The 21,727-nt window shown below is 35.5% G+C and overlaps 1 protein-coding gene across 5 annotated transcripts in view; it reads right to left on the bottom strand.

Annotated features, from left to right (window-relative positions):
• The window catches only part of LOC114879648 (soluble guanylate cyclase 89Da-like), a 110,003-nt gene that overhangs the window by 37,888 nt on the left and 50,388 nt on the right, over window positions 1-21,727 (bottom strand). For 4 of the 5 annotated variants that reach the window (XM_029194752.2, XM_029194749.2, XM_029194750.2 and 1 more), the window contains exons 2-5: window positions 20,689-20,888; window positions 5,284-5,477; window positions 3,476-3,609; window positions 1,225-1,461 (exon numbers count right to left, since the gene is read on the bottom strand). In XM_029194752.2, coding sequence (XP_029050585.2) covers window positions 1,225-1,461; window positions 3,476-3,609; window positions 5,284-5,477; window positions 20,689-20,888 — 765 coding nt within the window. Of the gene's footprint in view, window positions 1-1,224; window positions 1,462-3,475; window positions 3,610-5,283; window positions 5,478-5,559; window positions 5,591-20,688; window positions 20,889-21,727 lie in introns of those variants that run through there. The other variant, XM_046286582.1, reaches the window with a different exon arrangement.

Genomic DNA, 21,727 nt, shown 5'->3' with positions numbered 1-21,727 from the left:
AGGGTGATCCTCTCGCTACGCTACCCGAAAGGAAGTGCCGCCACAATAGAATGTAGAAGTCGACATCCCATTCCTGTCATCGCTTACTTGACGGAGGTGGCCCCTGCAGCGAAGATGGCTATGTGCGTGAAAATGTGTTAAGAAAATATTCTGTTTTCCGCAGCGTTTAAATGGGACTCTTCTGCTCATTACACACATTTTCACGCACACAGCCGTCTTCGCTGCAGGGGTCAAGTAAGCGATGACAGAAATGGGATGTCGACTTCTACATTCTATTGTGGCGTCACTTCCTTCCGGGTAGCGTAGCGAGAGGATCGCCCTGTACATTCGGACCTTCGCCGGCAAATGTCGACAAATGCAGATGAGCTCTGGTGAATGTGGGACGACACGTCTGAACAGGATTATCCCGTCGTTTAGCACAACATGAGGTGTATTATGTTGTTGGTGTTCGTCAGTTGCACTAACCTACCCTAATCTTCTCTTATTATTATTATTTTTTTATAATAAATCATGATATACAAATTTTTATTTTTTTTTAATTAAAACAGACATTAGCCATCAGTGCATACTGATTGTCAACATTCACCGGTGAAAGTGGGAAATAATGATATTTGGCAAATATTTCGGACATACATATATCGACTTGGTGAATGTTGACATTTACTGGAGGATGTCGACATTTACCAGATTTCGGTCTTATACGGTAACATTTCGACTTCAAAAGCACTATCAAATGATCGAAAAGAAAATATATGGTTCCATTTAAAAAACCGAACATTGCCATTATATTTTTGAAAATATGAAATAATTTTTAACAAAAAACAAATCCGACTTCGAAATGCACTAAAAAGTGTCAAATAATTTCTATTTCATTTATACCAATATTCCATAGCTATTAATAATATCTACTTAATCGTTAAATAGGAAATTTTTTTTAAATATACTGATCAAATTGAGTATCCTCCTCCTTTTTGAAGTCGGATAAATAATTAAACATTATATGATTTTTGTTTCTAAGTTACATTTAATTTAATTCCTACTTCGCCTATATCGTCATTTTTCTTAGGGAAGCCAGGTTTGGTCGGGAGTGTACTAGTAAAGTTATTAAGTTTACCCTTCTAACACCTTGTGTACTATACTACAAAGTAACTATTTGTTTCTCAAAACATGCAGTGTAAAAAAATATGATTTCTGATTGATATTATATATATTATATGTTCTTACATTTCCCCAAGTAAACGATATTCCTTTGGGCCTACGTAATTTGAAAACTTCAGTAATATGTTTATCACGAATGGATGAACTGCCACCCCATGCTTGTAGAAGTTTGTCACCAGCTCCCAATATCTGCATATCTTTGTTTATTACAACTCCAAATGGGAAAAGTCGTAAAATAAATGTACAAGATACTGGTGGCAATTCGCGGCTTAAAGGAACTTTCATTCTGTTGTTCTTTGCAATCTAACAAATTGAAATATTATATAAATTTCGACAATTATACATAATATTATTTGTTTAATTAAATTAAGATTATTTATTTCTTACAAAATAACAGAAAATTTTTATTTGTGTCACATTTACTTATACTTTATGGAATAATCTGAATGTTGAAGTTGTACAGCGATAAGCATAGCAGGCTGCCGCAAAAAAATGGCAATGCCCCCCCTCCCCCCCTACAGATAACCCTCCACATGTACTGTGCATTGCAGCTACAGTGTGATTCTCTCGGAGCGCAACACAATAGCCGCCCCGCACAATGGAACCCTGCTATGTTTGCGGGTAAAAAGACCCAGGAGGTCAAGTCGAGGACCCAAGACTTGGGTTTGGCGACTTGACCTCCTGGGTCTTTTTGCCCGCAAACACAACAGGGTTCCATTGTGCGGGACGGCTATTGTGTTGCGCTGCGAGAGAATCACCCTGTACGTTGCCGTCCAATCAAATTCGTTGACCTGCCTCCAGTCACACGTATTATGTTTATTGGCTGAGGCCCTTAGATCCACAAATCTATCGTGTGACGAACGTCGTCAAGGACAGACATTGAAACAAATCTCTTCATCTCATTCTGTTTCAATATTTGTCCTTGGCGACGTTCGTCACGCGATAGATTTGCGGATGTAAGGGCCTCAGCCAATAAACATAATACGTGTGACTGGAGGCAGGTCAACGAATTTGATTGGACGGCAACTTAGCTGCAACGCACAGTACTTATGTCGGTTTCTGACTCCCTATCGCTTTGAATCGATATTAATTATTTAAAATTTGAATCGATATTTATTTTATTATTCATGTTTCTTGATTATATACTAAATTTTGTAATATTACATAACTGAAAATTATAATATCCTTTTTGGGAGCAAAACAAGGAGGGTCGAGACGAAGACAGAAGGGGAGAGGAAGCGAGCAAAAGAAGAGAAGGACTGAAAACAAGAAGTGCAATGAAGGGTAAAGAAAGTGCAACGCGTGTTTAGTTTAATCCAGTTTAATTGTTGTAGTTTAGTTTAAGTTATAGTGGGGAGACAGTACTGGCGTTTATTTATCTAAATTGATACTTAACACATCAGCGAATACTCAAGTTTCATTTCTGTTTAATTTGCGTTTAATTTTGGTTATGATTTTGTTTCTTTTGTTTCTTTAAGAGTGCTGAGTCTTGCCTTAGCCGAGTAAGTAAATTTAATTCAGGAGGAGAGTGGTAGGTTAAGTTGATTAGATTATGGATAAAGCCGACAAATAATAATATTCTTTACGTTCTGTTCATTTTCATTTTTGCATCTGGAGTCTATTTTATTTTATCTTTATATAGTTTATTTTTATTTTATTTTATTTTTTTTATTTTTTTTTATTTTTTTTTTATTTTATTTTATTTTATGTTATTATTACATTTTTTATTTTTATATTTTATATTATTGTATTTTATTTTTATAGTCATTTAAGCGGAGTGCCCGGCATCTGTTTTTGGTTTCTTGCTTTCTTTGCTTTTTAGTTATAGGGTTTAGTAATAGGGAAAGGCGATTAAGAAATAAAGAATAAAGAATAAGGCCAAAGCACAGATAAGAACAGGTCTAGGTTTAGTTTATAATCAGCTAGTTACTTTTGTAGTATTAATCTTATTTTATGTTTATATTATATTATTGTTATTGGCATTCTTTCTTTGTACATTATATTATAGTATACTAGTGGATAGAGGTGGACTACAGGGTGTGAACCTAATGTAAAGGAGAATACTGTGATAGTATACAAAGTGTAAGGTTCGGGAACGCTCCTGCCAAAAGCGCCACGCGATCCCGGAAGGGGAGCGTCAAACAAATAAATAATAATTATAATATCCTTTTTTCCAAATTACTTTTAATATTAATATTGCCAAAATTAAGATTTTAAGAACTCCTATTTCCTCAGTAATGCCATTCTCTGTAGAGAAGCCTGCTTTGCCCCATACTGTACATCTTAATCAATAAAAAATAATAAATACTGTACTTACGTATTCACGATTATCAAAATCAATTCTGAATTTAACCATTACGCTCCTGGATCCTGGAATATTGTTTGAACTTCCTAATACTTTTATATTTAAATCTATTTCATACAGTTCTTTTGCTATTTGAAATAGCTGACCTGTGGAAAATAAAAATAAACCTATAATACATTGTTAAAAAATATTATTAATATTTAGTGAACATTTAATTTCGTTACATGTAGTATAAATAATGATGCACATTTAACTTGTACATTTTGATTAAACATATTAAAGTAATTTTTTGAAAATTAAACTAAATTAAAATATACTGTGTGATTTTTATGATTTCATTTCAATGTGATACCAACCTCTTATACTAACGTTATTTCATAAAAAAATACGAAGTACATTTTGAAATAATTAATTTATCTTCAACATAATATTTCATTAATAAGTAAACAGAAACTATCACAGCATATTTTTTATTCCTCCGGCACTGCTTCAAGTGATAAAACGTTTGTAGAAAGCATTCATATAATAATTCAATTTACATTAATTCATGTCACTTTAAAATGGCATTTAAATTATATTCATTATTTATTCAAGATAGCAAACGGATACCAACGATTATATCTTGAAAAATTACAATTGTACCGTGGCTGATTACGCATAATTTTTTCACTAACACAGTCAACGTGTTAATATAAATAATATTTATGATCAGCTGGTAATCATGGGATGAACTTCTGTAATATATAAATGAAATGCTAAAATCAACAAACCTAATGAGAGCTCCCTTCAAAAGTCAATACGTTGGTTTTAAATATTCGATTGATAAACACTACCCATTTATAAGATTGGCTGTTTATTTTCATTAAGTAACTAGTAATGATATCCAACTTCATTCGACAATTATATACGTCATTCTACGTCTACGTAATAATATGTGTACTTAACACTTTTACAAATTAGAAAGTTATATCTATAGGATACAATATTCAAACTTGAACAACAAAATTTTATGGCATTAACACTTTTAATTTTGATTTTGATTACTTCTTATATTAAAAATTGACTACAAACAAAATATTCATCCGGAATTTTACATGCACAGTAAAATTTTAGACAAACATAGAAAGTTTTCTTGTATAGATTTGCAACAGTAAAGAAGAGGGAACGAATATGAGATAGGGTAGAAATCATTGGCGTACCCGGGTAGGGATCAAGGCGGGCCTGGCTCTCCAAAAAGGTAGACTAGTCTCCCACGGTTCTAAGATTGTAAGGTTCAAAAATTCAAAAGTTCAAGGATTCAAAACTTTAAAGATTCAAAAATTTAAATACTCAAAAATTCGAACATTTGTTTTTGATATTTAATGTTAAATACAATTACCAATACTAATTGGGGTTATATTTTTTTGAAAAATATGAACGGAAATATGCTCAGTTTTTCAATTTTATAATACAGCTTCGTTTTACTGATTAACCTTCGTTAAGGTGATTAAAAATGTCAGTCAAGTTCCATATCTAAAAAGTAATTTCAATACTTGTGCAAGTTAGTATTTCAAACCTTTCTAAAAACAGTTTCTCTTTTAAATGTGTAAAAATCATATGAATTTTTCTTCTTTCTATAAACAGCAGGAAGAAATTTACATATAACAAATAAGAAATTAGTTAGCAAAATTATTATTATACATCAACAATTTACTTTAAAAACAATTACATGCACAGTAAATTACTAACTTAACATGCAGAGTATATATTTAAAATTAAATGACTGATTTATAAATTAATGCTTATGGTATTTAAAAGTTTATAATAAAATAATATCTTACCCATAAGATAATGTGTAAAACCCTTTCTGGTACTTCGATATACTAATATTACACCCTCTGTGTCGATATGTGTAATATACATTGAAGGACTTTTCATTTTTGGATACGTGAATCTCATTTGCATATGAATATTGTCGACGCTTTGTAAAAAGTCGCAGAAATAACGACCAGTCGCTTTTATCATGCAGGCATACCTGTTGTAAACACAATCATTATTGTTTAATATAAATTTAGATATATTTCAGTCTCGGTTTTCATATATTTAGAATAAATTACCATAAAATCTGGATATTTACATAATTCAATTATACTCAAATTCTTATGGTTTCAGTTTTATTTTTGGGTTTTTAAGTTAGCACTAATAATAAGTAAAAAACATTGACTTCAGATTGATTTTTTCTTTAAAAACATTTTTTGGTTGAAAGTAATAAAAACATTTATATCATAGGAAGGCAATACATACATCAATGTGATAACTCATGTATACTATTAATAATTATGCAGCAAGAATAAAATTAATTAGATCTTATTGTAATTATATAGAATAAAATATGCCTTACTGATTACAATAAATGTCTCTCTTAACCCATTCTATGTGGCATATATGGCCGCAAGTATACAGGACTGGTTAAGACTTCTAAAATCTGTAAATGTATACAAATTAAAGTGCTCGACGTAAGGCCGGCGCACAGTACTGTTTCGAGATGGAAAGTACTATAGACCAGAGCCCGGCAAGATTTGCACTTTTCAGCCGATTTTCAGCTGGCTCCGCCTACCGCTATTTCCCTTGCCGCGACGTTCAGCGCGCAGCCTACGAACCGTTTGAGACTCAGGAGCGTATCACTTGTGAACATATGCCGGCAATAGCTTTCCACCCCACCCGCGAGGTACTATTGTCGATGCGTTTTTCTTTAAGTGGATGCCAGCATACTTTTACGAGTGATACACTCCTGAGTCTCAAACGGTTCGTAGGCTGCGCGCTGAACGTCATAGCAAGGGGAATAGCGGTAGGCGGAGCCAGCTGAAAATCGGCTGAAAAGTGCAAATCTTGCCGGGCTCTGCTATAGACCAATGAGACGTCGGCGAGAGGGACGGCACAGGGGCAAAGGGAGCACTTCGTACACTCAGCCCTGTCCCCACGTTTGATCCTAGCGTTCAAAGTTCGCCGCAACGCTGACTTCGTACCATCTCGCTTTATCGCGAAGTCTCATTTTTCTTCTTTGTCAGGCGACAAGATTAGTGTATGATCGCATCGGCCAATAGCGTGCGATAATCTAGAATGCACGTGCGTGAGGTGTGACTTATCGACGACGACCACTTGTACCCGTATTCCTTTCCCTAATGTACAGGGCAATCCTCTCGCTACGCTACCCGAAAGAAAGTGCCGCCACAATAGAATCTAGAAGTCGACATCCCATTTCTATCATCGCTTACTTGACTCCTGCAACGAAGACGGCTGTGTGCATGAAAATGTGTGTAATGAGCAGAAGAGCCCCATTTAAACGCTGTGGAAAACAGAATATTTTCTTAACACATTTTCACGCACACAGCTGTCTTCGCTGCAGGGGCCATCTCCGTCAAGTAAGCGATCTACATTCTACTGTGGCGGCACTTCCTTTCAGGTAGCGTAGCGAGAGGATCACCTTGTACTTTCCATCTCTCAACAGTACATAGATCCTTACATACCAAAAAATAAGAAGCTACTTTCAGGTTATTAGTAGGTTCGGTGAGCTTGTAGAAAAGCCTCTCCGATTTCGATGATTTTTAAATATGTTGTAAAATTCAACAATTTAAGCAACTTTTAAGCTATATGCCGAACTCGATTAGTTTACGAGATGTTCGCGAAAGAATATTGTTATTACTACAGCGAATTCTGCCTATCCGCAAATTTTGAAATTTTAGAATTTTGAAATGGTAAGGGGCCTAGTCCACATTTTTGAAGAGGCCTGGCACCTATTTAGTTAAGCTTACGTTTCACTTTTACATATCGTATTTTCAGATGAACTCTGAGGAGGTTTTATATGACTGTAATAAATTTCACGTTGTTTTATAATATTTGAAATGTACAGAAATTTTGTTTACAATCCCTGGAAATATTCAATCTATAACAATTTGTGGTGTATACTGAATAACCTACCCAATTTTATCTGCCTTTCTAAGTACATGATTGTATTTTTATATATTTAGTCTGCATATTTTTCCAATATGTACTTACGATAGAAAGATGGATAAAATTAGATAGGTTATATCTCCTCATGCCGCAGATCTTATGTCCTAAATTGAATGTTAAAATGTGCGATCGAATCGCCCCTCTATGTACAATCGCAGGTCTTCAGTACAACCGTCTTTTGTTTGTCTGTCGTCAGTTATATTCGGATGTAGAGATGCCACGGCGTCATGTCGCGGTACCTTCATTATACTTTACATAAAATAAACGTATTAACTCTTTCCTTATTCTAAAGCTGGTGTTTAGCTAATAAACCCGAACTACTTCGCCTTAGAGTCCCAACAGGTTATGGGCCCAGGCACAAATCGTTGCGCGAATAAATAAAATAAATGTTGTGCAAATTAAGAAGACAAAATGGCGCCATTGAATCTGGCACAAATTGCTAAGCTAGGAGAAAAGAATTACGAGTCCTGGAAGCTAAAACTAAAGAGACTACTGATATATGATGATTTGTGGTCCTACACGAGCGGCGAACAAGTAAAAACCCAGGAAAACGCAGCTGCCTGGACATAGAAAGATCAAAAGGCTTTGACGTTGATCGATTTTCTTAAATGTTGAGGACAGTCAGCTAAATCATATCAAAAAGGCTGAAACTTCGAAGGAAGCATGGCAAAAGCTAAAAAGCATCCATGAATCAAAAAGTCCTGTACGAAGAGCGGCACTTTGTAAGCAGTTACAAAGAATGAAGAAAGCACCAAACCAAACGATGACGCAATACCTCAGTAATTTTCAACACAGAGCCGAACAACTAGAAGAGGTTGGTATGAAAGCACCAGAGGATCTACTGTCGGTAATGCTGCTCAACTCCATGCCGACAGACTACGAAAGTTTCACGATCGCGACCGAGTCACGTGACGAGCTGCCGAGCTTCGAAACTTTGAAATCAAAACTAAAAAAAATAATTTTTAACAAAAAATACAACCGACTTCGAAATGCACTAAAAAGTATGAAATAATTTCTACTTCATTTATACAAATACCCAACAGCTATTAATAAAACCTATTTACTCGTTAAATAATATACTAAATACATTTCAACCTTTTCGGAGGCGGCGCAAAATTAAAAACTTTTCTTATACTAGGAAGATTCAAGCGTCGATAACCTATCAAATCATTATTGACAGCATCGTATATTCGGGTATTTTTAATTTTGCGCCGCCTCCGAAAAGGTTGAAATGTATTTAGTATACTATTTAACGAGTAAATAGGTTTTATTAATAGCTGTTGGGTATTTGTATAAATGAAGTAGAAATTATTTCACACTTTTTAGTGCATTTCGAAGTCGGTTGTACTTTTTGTTAAAAATTATTTTATTTCACATTTTTTAGTGGAACGAGCAGTATTTGTAGGATGCCGTAAGGTAGTTTACCGTTCTTATTGGTTAATTGCAATAACGATAGTTTTTAGCGATAACAAGTTCCATACAAGTTATAACAATAGTTATTAATAATAACAAATTGCATAAATTTTTGCAAGTGAGATATCGCGGAAATGTGAAAGGTTTCATTGCAATCGGTTCATGCCTTGGAGAGTATACATGTATACAAGAAACAGTAGAGAATCGGCGACTGCATGCTGACTCATACACCGGTAAAGACACGTAGGCATACGTAGAATTCAATGTAGTACAGTAATGCTTCGTAATAAGCAAGTGGTCTCTGCTTCGAAATAAGCAACTCGCTATCCCCTCTTCTTTGTTTGAAGTCGCCCGCAAAGTGAGAGGTACGAGAAATAAGTGAGAGGTCTATGAAAGCGCGAAGCCGATGTTTAAGGTAATAAATTTCATGCTCGACTGAGCAGTGACATCGGTTAATAGAAGAAGGATGGAATATATATAATGCTTTCTCAGTCTGGTATATTTGCTTCGAAATAAAGCATAGTGCGAGAATGAGAGGGCATGCTATATTCTATCCTTGTCCAAAAAATAACATCGCTGCTGGGCCGATCACTTTATGATTTGCCGCTACCTCGGATCTCTCACTCGTTTCTCGCGTTCTCTATCGTCCCGTTTCGAGAACAAAGTCAAGCCGAATAGCATACCTGCTTCGAAATAAGCAACTGTTCGGTCCCGAGCCACTTGCTTATTTCGAAGCATTACTGTAGTAATAATAGTTTTTTACGAATATCTCGGAAACTAAAACTTTCCGTTAATTATGCATAATGAAAAAGTTGTTCAGAATCATTTCCCCGACAACATATTAAAAGTTCATTGAAATCGTCCAATTTTGACATTAAAAACTTCCTGTATTTTACAATAACAATGAAAAAATGAAAAATTTTTTTTCAATGGGACCAACCGGAAGACATACCCTACAAGATGTAAAAGGTTTCATTCCGATTGGTACACCCATCTCGGAGTAATCGGTGAACACACACAAAAAAAAAAAAAAAAAAAAAAAAAAAAAAAACATACATACTGATCGAATTGAGTAACCTCCTCCTTTTCGAAGTCGGTTAATAAAGAAAAGCAGCAGAAGTTCAAAGAAAATTGTCTCATTTGTAAAAGGTATAGACATGCTGCAAAGAATTGCCGTTCCAGAACTGATGATTCACAAAAGAAAAGTGAAGCAATGACGGCAGTAGCGTTCAATAACTATCATGTTGACGAAAATACATGGGTCCTAGATAGTGGTGCGATGGAGCATGTAAGTGCACAGAAAAAGCAATTCACAGAAATTCAGTCATCGCAGTAAAATATCCACAGCTACTGAAGAGAGCGTTAATGTGACTGATAATGGAAGTGTCGAAATGTCAGTGAAAGTGTTTAATAATAAGTCGAACAATATAAAACTTGAGAAAGTGGCTTTGGCACCCACATTTAAAAACAATTTATTGTTAGTGTCGCATATAACAAAGCATGGGTATACAGTAGTGTTTGATAAGTTTGGTGGTAAACTGCTGCGTAAAAATGGAACTGTTGCAATGACTGCTAAAGAAAGAAACAGTTTATATGTTGTGGAAGAAAGTGCAAAAAAAAAGTGTTTTAATGAAGTGCCACGAAAGACTAGGCCATTTGAATTTTGCAGACGTTAGAAAACTAAAGTTAAAACACATGGTGGACGGTATGAAAGACAATTTGGTAAATATTTAGAATAAGGGAGCCACCTCCGATTTCGATCACCTTGAAATATGTTGTCAAGGTCGTCATTCTGAACAACTTTTTCCTATACATATAATAGTCGGACTCTTTTAGTTTTCGAGATATTTGAAAGAATAACGCGCTTTACTGTCAATATTTCCAAGAGTGAATCAATTGCAACTAGGATCTCCTCTATTGTTTTTGGGGGCTTGGCCCCCCAAACACTCCCGCCCCCACAACGACAATAATCCCTAACCCCTTAGGGACGGACTTAAGTACTGCGAAAACACATGTGGGGATTAATGAACGGATAGCATACAGGGTGAGGAAAAAGTGCGGGACCGGTGAAATATCTCACAAACAAGACATTTTAGGAAAAAATGTTTCATACATAAATTGTAGGGTTTCAATAGATGCATCAAACGGTGGTACGTATTTGACCTTGAGCGTAAGTATGGAGGAGCTATCCAGGTCAAGTTAAAAATTTTAAATGGAAACACCCACTTTTCATTTAATATTCTTGTAGCTGACATCGAGAGCTTTTCAAAACACTTCCATGAGCTTCTTTCGGTTGAGTACTTTTCGAGATATGAGTCGATAAAGTTCAAGTACCGTCGGCATTAGTAGTAACCAAGGTGTACCGCGTCGAGGTTGCACGATCGGGTTGATACCTCATTGTGTGTATGCATGTGCACTTATTTAGTAATCATTACAGCAGATGTTCGAATTGCCTACCTTCTACTGCTTAATATCCTCCACGCGGTACACCTTGGCTTCTGCTAATGCCGACGGCACTTGAACTTTATCCACTCTTATCTCGAAAAGTACTCAACAGAAAGAAGCTCATAGAAGTGTTTTGAAAAGCTCTCGATGTCAGCTACAAGAATATTAAATAAAAATGGGGGTTCCCATTTAAAATTTTTAACTTGACCTTGATAACTCCTCCATACTTACGCAAAAGGTCAAATATGTACCACCGTTTGATGCATCTATTGAAACCCAACAACTTATGTATCAAATATTTTTTCCTAAAATGCTTTGTTTTCGAAATATTTCACCGGTCCCGCACTTTTTCCTCAGTATGTCGGTATAAGCTTAATACAGTCTAATGCTAAATGTCACGTTCACTGATAACTTTGGACATCGAGTCAACGACTTTAGTAAGAAACATAAACAAGATATATGTATATATACACACAAGGCACTCTATTGAACGCAAAATGCTGTCGAAAATTTATGTAGCCTTAAGATAACTATTTTCTCAAATATCTCGAAAACTAAATAAAATAATTTTGAACAAAAAACAAATCCGACTTCGAAATGCACTAAAAAGTGTCAAATAATTTCTATTTCATTTATACCAATATTCCATAGCTATTAATAATATCTACTTAATCGTTAAATAGGATACCAACTACATTTCAAAGTTTTCGGAGGCGGCGCAAAATTAAAAACTTTTTCTCTACTAGGAAGATCCTAACTCGGGCGCCGGCAACCTATGATAAATGACCCATTTGATAATTTCAAGTAAACAATATTCAACGGGAATCAACATACCCATTGCGATTCCCCTTTACAGCTTGCTTCTTACTTTGCCTTCACATCATTTTTTTCTTAATAATAGGAATTTCATTGTATCGTGAAACTTTACAATATCATCACCGGTTATCAGTTATCGTACGTCATATATTTCTGCCCCCCATTTATATGATCGTAAAGTATAATAAGAAGCAAGCTGTAGAGGGGAATAACACACGTTATTAAAAATCTCTCTAGACCCAGTGAGTTGCGCGAGTTAAGTATGGTCTCTCGTTAACTGCAGCATAGTGCATGTACATCAGGAGTGCTGTCAATTTCTGATATAATCGTTACAATTACAAATGTTTTCAGCCAGACCTATAACGCTCCGCTTTTTCTCTTACGACTTATTAATTACCAAGTTTGCCATGCCGCTGTGGTGACCGGCGCACCACATACGCCGCTGTCTTTTCATTTTTCTTTTTCCTTTTTATTTTTCTTTTCCTTTCTTCGTGCACGTCGGGCCTGGTCAAGTACGCATTTGGTAACCAGACCCGAGCAAGTCAAAATTTCTATTATCTCCTTTCATGTTTGTTTCAGGGCCTCGCCCGGGCCTGGGTAGTGTCAGCTCTCAGGTTCGGGCGAGCCGTTTCACCACGACATATTTATGATTTCTTTCTGCTGCCCTTATCGACACTTCACTATAATATTTAGACCTTTTTCTCTTTCTCTATTTTCTCTCTTTCTCCATCCTCACTTTCCCTTCCGTCTCTGAATGCTTTTTAACGGAGCGGATGGCCGAGCGCGAGGAGAGTCTTAGTAACACGTCGACAGAGTCAGCATCGGAATAAAACTAAGAATACGAACGTAGTTGATTGAGTCGATTTCATTCACTATCTTTCCCACACCGCAATCAAATCGTTATTGGCAGCATCGTTTGTTCGGGTATTTTTAATTGTGCGCCGCCTCCGAAAACTTTGAAATGTATTTGGTATTCTATTTAACGATTAAGTAGATATTATTAATAGCTACGGAATATTGGTATCAATGAAATAGAAATTATTTCACACTTTTTAGTGGAACCAGTAGCAGGTTAATTTAGAAACGAATGGGTAAGTTTCATTTAAATTGTTATCAAACTTTTCATCATTAACGTAGCCTCCAATTCAAACGTTTATTAATTATTCCACTTCGATCATTATTTGTTGTTTAGAATCCTTAGAATTACAAATTACATTCGATTATACACGATAATTTATAACATTTCCAAACATAAAAATTTCAGGCTAGCTTGAAAAGTCATACCCGGAATGTAATTTCGGATGTTGAGTCATGTTCGAGTCCCGAAAGGAGTTCAAGTCCCGAGTTGATATTCGAATCCTGAAATTATTCGGGGTCTCTCCCGACCCCACCCAATCCAAGGCTCAGGTATCCACACACCCCCAGTAACCATATTTTTAATAAGAAAAAAAAATTTCAATTTCCATAAATCCTATAAAACGCACGGTTATCAAAATGTTAACATACTGATTGCCACGTCGAAACTTTTAACTAGGTCTGTTGTCTGCTTCGCTGCTAACACAATAATGAGCACAACTCGTATTCAGTAAGGGTTAATTTGTAGTGAAAAGCTTAAATGGTGATATCGATTTGTAATCAGGAACTTTCTTGCGCGTGAATTTTTAAAGCGAAGCTCTCTTTGGCGTGTTCGGCAGTAAGATTGGTTCGAAGGAACGTTACGATTCCCCTACAGGGGAATTTCGGCCCCCTCTCCTCTAATTCTCTCATCCAGGGAAATTTCGCGTCGATCGTACGTAAGTACTGTTCGTTGCTAGTAAGTTGCCAAGCACCAACAAACTGAACCGACAGAGGGGCAAGGGGACTGTGCGTTCGCTCCACCTAATCCCCTCCAGGAACCCACAACTTGATAAGTCAGCGGTCACATTGCATAGGCGTAAAATTCCCGTATTTGCGGGGGATACATTTAACTATATAAACATGCGATTTTTTCGGGATATTAATGGATTTTTTATAATACTCGTTCTTGACAACAGTTGTTATTACGCAAAATTTATGGTAATTACATTATGGAAGGTGTAAAAACTCTCCTGTTTTCTTAATAATGAAAACTCCGAATCTACGTCTACGTCTCTACGTCACACAGTGGGCAATTTGAACGATCTAGGTCAGAGCTCGGCAAGATTTGCACTTTTCCGCCGATTTTCAGCTGGCTCCGCCTACCGCTATTCCCCTTGCCGCGACGTTCAGCGCGCAGCCTACGAACCGTTTGAGACTCAGGAGCGTATCACTCGTGAACATATGCCGGCAATAGCTTTCCATTCCACCCGCGAGGTACTACTGTCGATGCGTTTTTCTTTAAGTGGTTGCCAGCATACGTTTACGAGTGATACACTCCTGAGTCTCAAACGGTTCGTAGGCTGCGCGCTGAACGTCGCGGAAAGGGGAATAGCGGTAGGCGGAACCAGCTGAAAATCGGCTGAAAAGTGCAAATCTTGCCGGGCTCTGATCTAGGTGGACAAATTCACTAAGAAACATGTCCATGAATTTTTTGTCATTATTTGTGTTTTATACATGTTTATGATTTTTTTTAACGATAATATATCACATCGTAATATAATAATAATAATAATAATCATAAATTTTTTGTCACTATTTGTTTTTTTATACATATTTACAGTTTTTAACGATAATATAAACGCATCGTAATACAATAATAATATTAATAATAAAAATAATAATAATCATTATTATTATCATGGTGATGATGATAGTAAAATAATTACAATGTACGAAATTACTTAAACATCTATTCGTCTTCGGAAATGTTACTGTATTCCTCGCAGTCTGTGTTGGGATCATGATTTAAGGTCATGCTGGTAGGATTATGCAAGAGTGATAATGCTTCTGGTGATATTTTTTGTAACGATTTGTTGGGTTTTCTGCGATGACTATTAATTAGAGGGTCAGATGTAACAAGCAACATATTCATAACATCCTCCATGGTTGCCTTTCGAGAATGTTTTCTGCTGTTGACTTCTCTGTATTTTCTTATCTCTTTGTGCCTGCATTCTTGAGCATCTTCCGATAGCTGACCAATTGAAAGAACTACATGTTTAATAATATCAGCTCCATGGATTAGCAATTTATGCACTGTTACCGGCATAAAATACCATGGATACAGTTTCATGTACTTGTTCCATGTTTCTAATGCATAGTCATTAAATATGCCAACATCAATAGCGTAGCCACACGAAATTACTTCCAAGAGTATAGAAAATCTTTTGATTAAAATTTCATCTACTCCTGTTATAGATGATGATAGAGGGGGATTTTGGAAAAAACGGCGAGCGGTGTTTCCATCATTAGTTGTTCCGTAGCCTGGTTTTACCATGTCTACAAGTAGTCCCATTTCAGATCGAAATTTTTTCTGTATTTCTTCCTTTCGGTACTGCATTTTTTGTTTGTCATCTAATGATCTGATTTGCCATTTTTTTATTTCTAAACGATACGATAAATGAAATAAACATTCGAAAGTGCGGATTTTTGCATGTAGGGTTGATAAACCGAACTGATAACTTTCGGGATTTTCAATTTGGTCTAATACTTGTGGTCGATTTCGATCGTTCATTTGCTTGGAAGTACAGCCACATATATAACATCTTTGAGACGAAACATTTAACATTGAATTGCAAATTTTACCATCCACCATAGTTAAAACTAATTTTGGTTTAGTGTCTATTATTTTATCAGTCAGTAATAATTTAATAGGTGTTAGGTTTTCTATTTGATTATTCATATCGGAAATTTCGGTTTTAATTAGTTCTGAAGTTTCGGATTTCATTATTAATTTTATAGGACGACAATATCTTGTACTAGAAGGAGTTAAATTATGCCAAAGTACAACCTTTTCTTCTTTCTTATTTAGACAATATAATTGTATCGGAACAAGTGATATTACAAATATTGCACTATCTTGTTGATTTTCATCCAAATCGTTACTAAATCTTTGTTTATACTGAGAATGGCCGGAGCTACCATCGCAACCCCACTTGAAAATAAATTCTACATTTGTTAAAATATCTTTAAATTGCATCAATACATCATGTTGTACTATACAAAGTCTTTGTACGGTATGTTCTATTAATGATTGTAGTTGAACTTCGGCGGATACTTCAGTTACTGTTATCTGGGTAACAGTTTTTTTTCGCTTCAGTTATAAAGGAGTATGAGGGAAAGATTTTAGAACCTACAGTCTTTAAACGTTGCTGCACAGCAATGTACGATCTTTTATTCATTTTCCTGTCTAAAAAAGTCGCCAATGCTTCTTCCTTACTAATTTTAATATTATTAAGGATGTTGGTAGAAGCACTGTGAAAAACTTTTTTTATTCGAGTTGCCCGTTTTGGTGTTGTAGAAGTTACCTCTTTGATAATGGCCGCAGCATCGCGTTGTCCTGCTGCATATAAACTGACTTGCGTTGCATAGACCAATTCTTGTTTAGTGGAACTTTCTATTAAATTTTGGATCCTCCTTTTTTTCGTTTTATTACTGCTTTCGTCAAACGAGAGTTTCTTGCGTCCACGTGAGGAAGTTGAAACTTCATCCTGGGTATTTTCGATATCGTTCTGTAATTCTTGAAATTCTATTTCCTTTTTCAACCATTCCGCATTGTTATTCAAGAACCTCTCTTTTGTGCGGTTACTTCTTGTCCATCTTTCAGAAAGTTTATAAGAAAAATTCATGATTTTATTTTTAACAATTTTCAATATTTTTTCTTCAGCATTTTCGACATCAAAATAATTAATCACGTATGAATACAGTTTCGCGTTCTTGTCGGAATTCTTCCTTTCACTGAGCCATATCTCGAAGAGAGTACTACGAGGTATGACATAGCTTCCTGAAAATGCGTCAGTACGTCCGAATCGTCGCTCGCTATCACTTTATCTCATTTTGTTTCAATGTCTGTCCTTAGCGACGTTCGTCGTGTAAGAGCCTCGGCCAATAAACATATTACGTGTGACTGGAGGCAAATCAACGAACTGGATTGGACGGCAACTTACCAGCAACGAACAGTACAAGAACGTTCGCGACAAAAGACGATCTCGCCCTCGCGTACGGCAGAGCGGTGTTTTTTTTTCATTTTCAGTTGTACCATAAAATTACTAAAAAACAATTCTAATTTATTTAACTGTAAATTTACGCATTATGACTTGAGCTTGGCTCTTGTCGGCCGTCCCGCGACGGCCACGTTTTTTTTTCAATGCTTTTTCATTGAAGATCAGTTTTTTTCTGATTATTTCACTATGCTTGGTCCAATTTTTTATTTCAATAGCCTATAACCATCACATTATGGTCATGGTGCGCTGTGCCAAATTTGGTCAAGATTGGATAAGCCGTCTAAGAGGAATCTCTGGAAAACGAAATACATTTTTCGGGAGAAATTGAGCGCAGCGAGCGAAGCTCAAAAATTTCATTAAATAATATTTTCATTTATATCTTACCTACAATATTATTTTCATAATATTTCATTATATATCATTTTAAGAATCTACTAGGCATATTTTTAATTAGGTTAGACAAAAAATTCCTGCCAATATAGATGATGAATTCGTACAGAAAGGGTATAGCAGGATAAGATGGTCAAAAGTGCCCTTGAGCCGATTTTACTTCGCAATACACCATTCGATAGCTTATCCCAAAAAACCATGGTACACCAAGTTTCAATCCTGTACCTCAACCGAGAGGGTAGTTACAGGGTAAGAAAGAAAAAGTAGTTTTTGCCATATTTCTCTTATTTAACAATATGCAAAAAATCTGCAAAAATTATAAAATATTCTTGACATGTTTCTTTATGATTGTGAATTTTTTCAGATTTTTCGGTTGCAAATCTCAAGCTTGAAAAATCAAAAACATAAAAAAAAGTCGAAAAATTGAGATTTTGGGTAGAAGTTTTCGGGCGACTAGATTTTTACTTTCACAGTAGTTAGATATTAGCATGACTATTATCTCCAATTTTTTTCAGATTTTTAGGTGTGGTGCATCGCACCTACAAAAATCAGAAACCGTCATTTTCGGCATATTTTGTGGGATAACTTGAGAAATACCTTCAATTTTTACATTTCCTTTATATAGTTAGTGGATTGTGTGATTAAACTAAACAGTTAAACGTGTGCTTTAACGTGTACAGCTTTAATTAAACACTTTAGATGTGTACACTCACGAGGGGAACTATCCAAGTGTTACGTTCACTTATTAATGAAACTTTGCCACCTTGTAGAGCTCGTCGCCCTGAACACGCCTATACCCCCTTTTGGGGGCATACGGCTAATTGTTTAAAAGATATTATCAATTAAAGTTAGTTACCCCTTACATTGAGAAGCATGACAAACTAACGCATACAAATGCTTAGCTCCGCGGTAAAACGCTTGACTCGCAATCTAGTTGTCTACGGTTCCAGTCCATGATTCACAACTTTTTTTTTCTTTTTTCTTTTTAATAATAATTTGTCTCTTTTTGAATAATTATTACAACTGTGCTATAATCATTGCATTTATTAATAATGAATTACATGTGCTGAAATTTTTTTGGAATTTAAGTTATCTTTTCTATCCAATACGTACATTAACACCCTTACCGCACTCAAAATTCGATATATCGATAGTTTCGATTAATCGATAGTTTCGATATATCGATAGTTTCGATTAATCGATAGTTTCAATATATCGATAGTTTCGATTAATCGATAGTTTCGATATATCGATAGTTTCGATTAACCGATAGTTTCGATATATCGATTAATCGATAGTTTCGATATATCGAATTTTGAATGCGGTAAGGGTGTTAATGTACGTATTGGATAGAAAAGATAACTTAAATTCCAAAAAAATTTCAGCACATGTAATTAATTATTAATAAATGCAATGATTATAGCACAGTTGTAATAGTTATTCAAAAAGAGACAAATTATCATTAAAAAGAAAAAAGAAAAAAAAAGTTGTAAATCATGGACTTGAACCGTAGACAACTAGATTGCGAGTCAAGCGTTTTACCGCGGAGCTAAGCATTTGTATGTGTTAGTTTGTCATGCTTCTCAATGTAAGGGGTAACTAACTTTAATTGTTAATATCTTTTAAACAATTAGCCGTCTGCCCCCAAAAGGGGGTATAGGTGTGTTCAGGGCGATGAGCTCTACAAGGTGGCAAAGTTTCATTAATAAGTGAGCGTAACACTTGGATAGTTCCCCTGGTCAGTCCCATCGAAGTTGTCGCAGTGAAGTTGGCCACGCATTCACTCACCGACGCGGCGTGAATGCGTAGTGAATTTGTAGCCAACTTCACTGCGACAACTTCGATGGGACTCAGTGTATGTACACGCGCGACCAAATCAGGCTTCCGCAGGAAATATGCTGATTTCCCAGATTCTTACCCTATCGCTCATTGTTAGTGATGTAAGACAGAACAAGTTTCTTCAATGAAGTAATCACTCGCATAAAATGAGATTCTATAGTGCGCCGAGGTTTAATCTTTTTTAAATGATTTAATACTTTAGAATTAATTAATTTACACTGAATTAATTGATTAGCAAAATGTAATGAAAAAATATAGTAAGATTATATAATATGTAATATATATTACATATTGTCTAACATGGAAATTGATATAATTTACAATTCAAAATATGGATTATAATACAGTAGTCTCTCGGTAATCCGGCAGAGCACTGGAAATGGCTAATAATGACGCATTTAAACGGCACGAAATAGGTTTTATTCAAGAATTCTACATTATTCAATTGAAGTGGAAAGCATAAAATAATTTTCTAATTTTGTTTGTTTTTTCATTTTAAATGACAGTTTAAACGCATGTTCTTGAGAGCACAACACGGAACGGACGGACGTAAGGCAGACAAAGTAAAGACAGCAGTCATAGACCCCGCGACAATCAGTCATTTGTCTTCAATTTACGCTCGAAATTACCAAACTATCCACTTGGTAACTGCCTGTCTAAAAACGCCGGATTACTGGCAGGGCCGAAGAAGTGAAGTGCTGGATTATAGAGGGAGTACTGTATATGGTTGTTATAATATAAAATAAAAAAGCGATGATAAGGTAAAGAACCTGTTATTGTCCATCATGTGTAAGTAAGTACTTACGTTCTACGTTACTGTAATCGTCATTATAGGTCACATACGTAAAAAACTCTATCCCATCTAACATCACTGCTATCACTTGCATGTAAACATTTACGCAGGAAAATCTGAATTAATATTTATTATTTATACTTCTCAGTTAAATACTAAATTTTATAATATTTAATCATTATATTATATTATACTTGTTTTCAATTACATTTACAATTAGTATTAATATCGTCAAAATTAAGATTTTGAGAATTCCTGTTTTCCCTATATCGCCGTTTTCTTTATGGAAACCTGGTTTGAACGTAAGTGTGTTTAATTGATAATTTGTATAACATTAAAATAAATGTAAATTAATTTTTGTAAAAACTAACTAAATTTTATTTTTAACAATTAAGAGGATTTGTATATTAACAAAAACTTACCCCAAATTACTAAAGTATCTAACGAAACATTTTCCAAAAAATTGCATCACATTATCTACGGTCTCGCCATTGAATGCAACCAATGCAGCAGCTAAATTCGTCATAAGCTCGTCAGGATATGTTTGTCGTGTATTGAAAACAATATGTTTACACTCAGCTTTTTCCACGATCTGAAGCCACACATCTTCGCCATATTCTAACTGCAATATAAAATTTATTGCATTTTTAGTATGGTTATGAATATATTATTCATACCTTTTGAAGACACAGTTCACGTTTAATATCAGTATGTAAATATACAATTCATAAACATAATTCAACAGTACATATTTAGACTTTCAAATATTCAGAAAATAGTATTATGATTTCCTATTAAGTCAGTGGCGGATCTAGAGGGACGATTGTTAGACTAAAAGAAAGGATGGAAATAAATGAATCCGTGTAGACGATTGAATGTTTCGTTTTATTTTCCACGAGAGCAAGGAGCGAGTTGTTCCGTCGAAAGACTCGTAAAGAATGCCCATTTCGGACCTGGAGAATCCTTTTCCTTCTGCGGAAAACTCGAGGACTCTTGATGAGTTTATTGCGCCCTGTCGCCGTAGTGTCGGGCCCCGTCGCCCAAGTGTCCTGGCGACTGTCTTGTAGCCACGTGCGTTCCATACGGGGTCAATGGTCAGTTGACTTTCGAATTTTCCAACACTCGGCCAGCCTACAACCCAGCTTGTCCTCAAGCGTGTGATTTATGTCAGTTTCTGTAACAAAAGATTCAGCACTGGCCTGAGTACACAATTCATTGTTAAGGGTATCAGTTTGAACCTGCAACGAGAGTTTCTTAAAACATTTGTTAGTTGACAATACTCCCCTTTTCGTCGCAGTCATATTTTCCCTTCGAATCAATGGTTTTAATGTCTGCTGTCGCACATCACGTTGTTCTCAGTTTGTAACGGCCCATTGCATGATGACTGCTGCGTTATGATTATCAACTAATAATTTTCTGCCTCTACCATGACAGTTTAAATACAATCATGCGATAGTGGCT

Source organism: Osmia bicornis, chromosome 7, assembly GCF_907164935.1.
Source record: "Osmia bicornis bicornis chromosome 7, iOsmBic2.1, whole genome shotgun sequence".
NCBI classification, from domain to species: Eukaryota; Metazoa; Arthropoda; class Insecta; order Hymenoptera; family Megachilidae; genus Osmia; species Osmia bicornis.
This window is presented reverse-complemented; position numbering and strand designations above follow the sequence as displayed.